The 8,183-nt window shown below is 30.0% G+C and overlaps 3 protein-coding genes and 1 pseudogene across 3 annotated transcripts; all 4 read left to right on the top strand.

The window, feature by feature from the left end:
* Positions 1-203: 203 nt before the first annotated feature.
* LOC149889364 (uncharacterized) lies at positions 204-1,620 on the top strand. Its single transcript, XM_090086395.1, has one exon. It carries the CDS (start codon positions 593-595, stop codon positions 1,403-1,405), a length of 813 nt encoding a protein of 270 aa, XP_089942521.1. The 5' UTR covers positions 204-592; the 3' UTR covers positions 1,406-1,620.
* Positions 1,621-5,087: 3,467 nt separating this feature from the next.
* Positions 5,088-5,975, top strand: LOC149889363 (uncharacterized). Its single transcript, XM_090085476.1, has one exon. It carries the CDS (start codon positions 5,393-5,395, stop codon positions 5,900-5,902), a length of 510 nt encoding a protein of 169 aa, XP_089941602.1. The 5' UTR covers positions 5,088-5,392; the 3' UTR covers positions 5,903-5,975.
* On the top strand, positions 5,963-6,580 carry LOC149889362 (uncharacterized; annotated as a pseudogene).
* A 147-nt stretch (positions 6,581-6,727) lies between these two features.
* Positions 6,728-7,589, top strand: LOC149889361 (uncharacterized). Its single transcript, XM_090085477.1, has 2 exons — positions 6,728-6,955; positions 7,095-7,589. The coding sequence occupies exons 1-2, from the start codon at positions 6,743-6,745 to the stop codon at positions 7,308-7,310; spliced, it is 429 nt and encodes a 142-aa protein (XP_089941603.1). The 5' UTR covers positions 6,728-6,742; the 3' UTR covers positions 7,311-7,589.
* Positions 7,590-8,183: the final 594 nt, after the last annotated feature.

Below are 8,183 nucleotides of genomic sequence, written 5' to 3'. Positions count from 1 at the left end.
TTACGATAATGAAGTCTATATAAATATAGAATTCGCCATCCTTCTTTTTAAAAATTTCCTTTGATCTAGGATCATTTAGTTCAAAATTAAACATTTCCATTTCGTTTTTGTTTTATCTAATTAACACGACACAAAAAAATAGACAGGATTTACCGCTAAACCAACAAACTTTGCTTGTTAACGTTAAAGTGCATAATAACATATAAATGAGAAAACTTTAACAAAAATTTTAAAAATAAAAAATTAAAAGACGACAATGGTATGATAAATGAAATTAAAAAAAAAGAGTATCGAAAAATTTTGGAAATTTGACGACAATCTTCGATCGAACCATAAAAGTCCATCATAAGTATTATATTTTTTCTATAAACACTGTTAATTCCTTGTTTCACTAACTTAATAAATAAACATCTTTTAATCGATTACAAAACAACTCGGATAATCTTTGAAATATTCTTAAAGACAGTTGCATATGAGACAGCATTAATGTTTTCGATGTCGCTAAAATATTTAAATGGTTCGTAATTTTATTTCAATCAAGTGGAATTCACTGGAGTATAACTCTTGCCGGGCTTAAACTGCTTTTACTTAAATGAATCAAGGAAAAGGTTCGCTACTTCGACTGACCCGTAGATCGAGCCAAGACAATACGGATAACAACCCAATATCTTATAAAATCAAAGAAGGTCCAGTACCAAACTTTTTTGATGTCAGAGAACATGTTTTTCATGTAGTTAAACCGTGGAGTTGGATAAAAAATGCAAACAAAGCGCTTCAGTCTGCAGAATCAAAAACCACCTTGGTTTCAAAGCAAATGCCGAACTTAAATATGGGTATTATATACGGGCTATATACAAACGGAGAAGAAGAAAATGTTCGATACGTCTCAAGTTCTGATCTTTTAGTTTGGAAGAGAAAAGAGAAGGATTTAAACAAGTACGCGAAACAAAATCTTTTGGAAAAAATCGAATCGATTGAAAAAAATAGACCTTTATTTATTGAAACACAAACGGGTATATATTACACTAATGAACTTAACTATTTAACGTCATCTTTGTTGGCTGTGCCAGAAGTTTTCAATAAGGTATCGTTTAAAATCTCTCAAAACTTTAGTCACATTGTTCTATGTCCTGCACCCAATTTACTGCTTGTCACACACAGCCATGATACACGAGGCTTGTGTCTTATTGCTGAAATTTGTTTGCGTTTTACAAAAAAAGATTCTGCACAATCCGCTACTAGCATAAAACCGATTCGCGTGACCAAAGGAAATTTGACCACTTACGAAGCTAGTGTTGTGAAGAATGAGTCTCACTGGCCAACAAACGAAGATGAAATAAATACTTACAAAAAAACAATCGTAAAAAGGTCAAAAAAATCAGTCGCTCATAAAACAAGTAAATAATAAAAAATGTAGTTATATAATGAAGTATATATATAGAGAACATGATAATACCATTCCCCTAATGATTTAAGGATGATTTAGAAGATAGCGCAAAACAGATGGTAGAAGATTGAAATTATGGATATGAATAGTTGATATATTCTTGTGGTATTACATTTTGTATAAATTTATATATAGGACGATGTTTTATTTTTTTAATAATACGTTGTTCTAAAGAATTTTAATATTTGCGGTATCTGCAATCATCATCATCATCATCATCATCATCATCATCATCATCATCATCATCATCATCATCATCATCATCATCATCATCATCATCATCATCATCATCACCATCATCATCATCATCATCATCATCATCATCATCATCATCATCATCATCATCATCATCATCATCACCATCATCATCATCATCATCAAACTGTTGTTACAATTATCAATTACTTGCAATTATCATCATAAACTACTGTCTTTTATTACCATGACAACTAAAATCGTCATCACCACTACTTTCCCACGTTAAAGAATTAACTTCTGGAGACATAAAGGAAGAGTATAATACTTTATCACCCATTTTTCTCATGGCTACAAGAGGCTACAAGAGGCGCCTTGTGACTTCCCAGTCCAACTAATAGGATTAAAAATTTAAAAGGCTTTTACAAATTTTACCATAAACGAAATTATTAAATCCTTCGCACAGAAATTTCAAACAATGCTTCTTCTACTTTAATCTGAAATTGCTTAAAAAAAAACCTTTTCGTCATTTTTTATCAAGATAAAGGTGGCTTAATTCCTAATTTCACTTGCAAATAAAAAAGAGAGCTGGAATCAGAATTATAAATTGATTATTTTCGTCAGAACTTCGAAAATGCTTTTAACAATTGCAAACCAGCCGTTAAGGCTCTGCAACACGACAAATTATGTGAATGCGTAAAAATGATTAAAAATTGCAAAAACTACTTGATTGAAAAAAGTATAAAACAAAAGAAAATCACGAATTCTTAAATACGTCACACCTTTGATTTTTAAACAATAGTAAAAATTTTGACATTGGTTTTTATATTTTATTTTTCTTGAATTTTTATGAAATTTATAAATTTAATTTTTAAATTTCCCCCATTCTTAAAAAAATATTTTACTAAATATTACACTGAATATGAATCCAGTGGTCTGGCGTTGAAATTAAAAAACTTATAACGCAAGTATTTACGCGAACATTTTCGCACATTACAAAAAAAATCAGTCATCGCTAAAATTGTTAAACAGTTTTTTTCACACACATAAAAATTTTGTGTTACGAAGACGTAAGTTAGATAAAATTGACACAAGATCAGAATAAAGAATAAACTTAATTGACCTTTTCAGCCGATGGTGAACAATTGATTTTTGTTGTATTTTGAACGTTTTATGCAGTTGCGTTATCGTGACAAATCCTAAAGTTCCCTTAATCAAATTGTTTATTAAATATATATATATATATATATATATATATATATATATATATATATATATATATATATATATATATATATACCATTTCAGAAATTTTTTTTTCTGTTTTCAAAAGTAGACCCAGAATCAATCTCTTAAATTAAAAAAATCACCATATTGTTTTGTAAATTAAGATAAAAAAGACAAACCTGTATAACCTGCATAAATGTAAATATTTAAAAGCTATTTTCATGGTTTTTATTCCGTCATTTAAAAAAATAACTGAGATAAATAAGATAAATGATAAATGCTTTTAAAACTACATTTTACGAGTGGGATAATTATTCGTTAATTTTCCGTAACAATAACTTCTATTTGTATCAAGTTGAAACATCCTTTTTTTATTTTATCAAATTGGTCTTAAATTTTGAAGTTAAAAAAGAAAAGGAAAATGTTAAATGAATAACGGTTCGAACTTTTAAACAAACACCCGAGGATCCAAGAGAGTTTTTATGTTCGGACCCGTTTTTGTAATTTAGCAAAAAGTAAAACTTTGTTTTTATTTCTATTTACCAATCTTAGTTAACGTCATACGAATAATGCATTTCAATGCACTAAAATATTATAATTTACATAATTTTTTTTACCGTATAAAAAAAAAAAATTTAATTTTGAGTGCGGTTGTAATCGCGTGCTCCAAATTTGTATAAGCGTTCGTGTGTATAAATTTATTGATAAAAAAAAAATAATAATAATGATAAACTTAGATTTATTTATATATTTACATAAATATTGCATAAAATGTAAATTAAAGCATAAAAAAAAAGTGTAAATTAAACTCCTTCCGATTGCCTTAAAAGGTAATGGTATGAACGCTTACCTGATAAGAATGTAGAAAATAAATTTTCTGAAGTACACAGATTGTATAAGTATGTTATACTTATTAAGAAGTTTATTTGAAGCGCGTAGTAAAATTTATATTAAGCATGTACAGCACATTTGAAGTGCGAAATAAGTAGTAGTACGTCAGACATTTGAAGTAAACTTGAAGTGTGTTATGATGTACAATATACATAACAAGTAGGATTATGTAGCACGAAGTACAGTAAGAAGAACAACGTATTTGATGCTGCAAAAAGAAGGGTAACTAGAAGTACGTCATAGATTTGAAGAGCACTTAAAAACATTATTTAGTAGAAATTTAAAAAATTTATGTTCAGTTTATGTTAACTAGAAGTACATTTAAAACAAGAATTTTACAATTATCTATGTATTTATATTTATTTTGCACTATTTTAAAATTTTAATCAAAAAAATGAAAAATAAATGACTAAAACTTATACTTTATAGATTTTACCGACTGAATGCTAATACGTCAAAGCAGATGCTTCTGTATTAAAAAAAAAGGTTAAATTGTCGTTTGGCTAGAGGACACTGCATTGTTTTTTACTTTACTTTTTTTTTACAATTTAGAATTGAAATTTCTCTGATGTATTCTATTATAGATAATTCCATTTACGGTAATCTGCACTTCAACGAAAAATAACATGACATTAGCCCAGCAGTCATCTGCTGTAATTGGAAAATCGAGCTTCGTAAATCCTCTATGTGGATGCATTAATTTGACTTTTATGTTTCTTTCAACAAGATAAATTTCATTTCACCTTCCAATCCAATAAAATGAATCAAAACGGCGTAAAATGAAATCATTAAAGTTTCAATGTTTTGATTTCAATTTTGTAAAAAAATAGGTTACTTTTTTAACGCTGTTTCAGTTCACATTTTTCCTTTTTTTTTTTGATTTCTTGGATTGATAAATGCTATGGACTACTTGTCTCTACAAGTCCGGATGTCTTCCTTGTGAATTCAGTTTAATTACAGAGTTATCACTTTTTTTGTTTTGTTTCAGGTCTTAATTGTGGATCAGACCAATAAATTTTTACAAAATATCTTTTTTAATTTTTGTTAAGATAGTAGCCAATATAGAATCTTTATGTTGGCAATTTACCACTTCATAAGTTCTTTAAAAGTAATGCAAGAACCTCGGCTGCACTTCAATATACAACTCAGTATTTTAGTTTTTAAAAGTAGATAAAAACAAATGTAATGTTAAATGCAATTTATTTTTGTCTGCTTTTTGTCTGATTTTTATAGGACCAATGATGGTCTTGGTAAAATTTAACAAAACGATTTTTTTAGTCGTAATAATTTCTCTCAAAATTGTAAAAATTAAGTCATATCAAAATACAAGGCGTCCAATGCCAGAACCGAATTTGTGAAGATATTCTTGAACCGATTTGTGTAAAAACTGCTTAGAATCGAAAAAGATTTAACTAATTTCTAGAACCGAATTTATAAAACATAGAATGAGATGATCGAATATCATTAAAAGTTTAATGAAACTAAAAAACTTTAAAAAAACCCAATTACTTTTCACAACCGAATAATTTAGCATCGAATTTTTTACAGTCGAATTTGTACAATCGATTTTTTTACAACCGAGTTTGTCATTTTAAAACTTAATTACTTTTCACAGCCGATTAATTTAGCAAAATGGAATACAAAAAAATTGAAGGTGACAAACGGAAAACATTTGTGTATGTTGTAGGAGACTTTGGCTATCTCAAGTGTAAGCACCGTCATCTTTTTGATGAGAGTGCAAAAATAGTTTTGTTAACTAATTTACTTGAGACAATACATGGTCACACTTGTGGAACTAGGCCCCAAAATTTTGATCATTTTCCAGCTCTTGAGAAAATGCGAGACATGGCTTCAACTACACAGGTGCCTTTGCGTGAAATCTACAACAATGTCATCCAGTCCTCAAATGAAGGTGTTAAGGCTGCTCTTACTTTCAGAAAGTGTGAACAAATTCTACAGAGTGCACGAAGAAGTTGCTACAACACAAACCCTAAACCTCCAAATGAAGCAGTTCTAAACATGTTGCAGCCCAATCCATTTTCTAACATCTACAAAGGCCTTGTAGAGTTTGAGGATCAACTACCTTTGTTCTTTTGTTCTTTAAGCTATAATTCATTTCAATATCAAAATGGGGGAACCTAACCTAAAATAATTGTTTATTAGTTTAGATTCCAGCTATTTTTAAATGTTAATAGTTTCTCTTTTTCAGAAACCACTATCCTGTTTGTTGATGCTACATTTCGTGTGGTTCCTGCCATCTTCCATGGTGGTCAGCTGTTCAATATTTCACTGGAGTTAGGAACAATGATCGTGCCTGTTCTGCATGTCTTAACGACTGGACGAAAAGAAGGTCTCTACCTACGTGTTTTTAAAAAGCTTTGCGAACTTTCTTCAACTGTAGTGCCACAGACTGTGATGGCTGACTATGAAACTGCCATCGGAAACTCTGCCAAAGCTGTTTTTCCAAACATAAGGGTAACCGGTTGCAGATTTCATTATGCCCAGACAATTCTCAAAAAGATTAAAGTCATTGGTCTGCAGGTGGAATACACAAGGAATAATGACCCAATCATCAGAAAATGATGTTGTAAGTTTATTTCCATGTGCTTGCTACCACCCAATTTAGTAAGGCCTGAAGTTGACAAACTAAAAGCTGAAGCTAACCATCGCAGTGACATTGCTGTTAAAAAAAAAAAATGAAAAAGTTTGTTCAGTATTACGAAAGGTATTGGATGCTCCAAAAATCTCCTGAGATGTTTTCTGTTCATGGCCTGAGTCATCGTACTAACAACGTGTTTAAATCCTTACACTCTAAGATGAATTGTTCAATAACAGCACACCCTGGGTTATGGCGTTTCTTGAAGGAGCTTCAACAAAATATAAGTCTTTATATAATAGCGCTTTAGTGTTTTGATGTAGCAGTTGAGATCCTATCCTTAAAACTATCTTTAAAATATCAATTTTAAATAGGTCGTCTATCCAATGGAAGTTGAAATGCTCCAGATCCGAAATGGTTCCCAACCTAGAAGAGATCTGCGTCAAGATTGTCAAAGGCAGCATGAGCGCCTTCGTGGGTATGAAGAAAAGCTTGCAAGTGGTGTATGGACTGCAACCAAATTTTTTGAAGCTGGATTATTCCTCTGCAACGGTATGAAAATGCCAAGTGATCAGGAAGTTCAAGAATTAATTGAACAGGTTAGATAATTAAATTCAATTTTTAACAATAAACAAAAAGTATTTACTGCATTGCATTCATGTTAGGGGTTTGCTGTTGTTTTTGACAGGTGGAGACTATCTACTAGTTAGACGTTTTATATTTACACTTTTTTTTAAGAACAAACTGTTGATAAAGAATCTCAATCAAATGGACAAGCTGCTGCGGTGGAAAGACCAATTGAAAATGTCTGCAAAGTTTGTCTCGTCAACAATCTTCAAGTTGTTGTTTTTCCTTGCCGCCATCTTTGCCTATGCCAGCGATGTGCTGAAGCTATTCAAAGTAGTTCTATTAATCACTGTCCAGTATGCAGAGAACCAACAGCAGATTTTATAAATGTGTTTATTTAATGTACTATTTGATATACCTACATTAAATTTTTTATTTGTTTAACTGATTCAATTCTAGAAGATTCGGTTCTAGATGGTGGTTCTATATTATTCGACTGAAACAAGTTTTAATAACTTAATTTAAAAAATTCGACTGTAAATGATTCTATTCAAACAAACAAAGTTCAAATTCGATTCTAAATATCTTCGATTAATAAAAAATTCGATCGTCTCATTCTATTCTATTTAAATTCGGTTCTGACATTGGACACGAAATATAATATGAAATGGGCTGGTTAATTTGACGCGGAATTATCCGGCCACAAATTGACTGCCAACAAAATAACTTCTGCAAAAGAGAGAACTGTTTGTTAATTGGACTTATAATTGTTTTTTTTTTGTTTTGCTTTTATTTTTGAGATTTATTTCATCATTAAATGATAATGTTGATTAGACTCTTAATTTTTTCAATGCATATTGTAAAACTTGAACAAAAAAATATGTAAAAAAAAAGACTAGAAAGAACGAAACTGTCAGATATAACGATTGTTTCATAAATAAATTCAAAATAGTTTTTTAAAATTATGTCCTTAAATATCATTAACTATCTCTTTAATTAATTACCTCATTAATTATCTCCGTACTTGAAGAACTATGCTAGAATCATCAATCAGCTAAAGATTTTATTCATAACAAGGTTGCTCACAAAAATCTGAATAGAGAGGTCTTAAAAATTTAAGGGGAATAAAAAAAAAAAAGAACATTGAAAGTATTAATAAGAAGCTAGGTGTTCTTAAAACAACAAATAGTAGGGGAGACCGGGGCTAGTTGCAACACAATTTAAAAAACTATATTTATTTCCAACAACTTTGATTTTCTT

This window comes from Hydra viridissima, unplaced genomic scaffold (assembly GCF_058129835.1).
Source record: "Hydra viridissima isolate aposymbiotic clone 2 unplaced genomic scaffold, HvirCarnegie_v1 scaffold_4, whole genome shotgun sequence".
NCBI lineage: Eukaryota > Metazoa > Cnidaria > Hydrozoa > Anthoathecata > Hydridae > Hydra > Hydra viridissima.
This window is presented reverse-complemented; position numbering and strand designations above follow the sequence as displayed.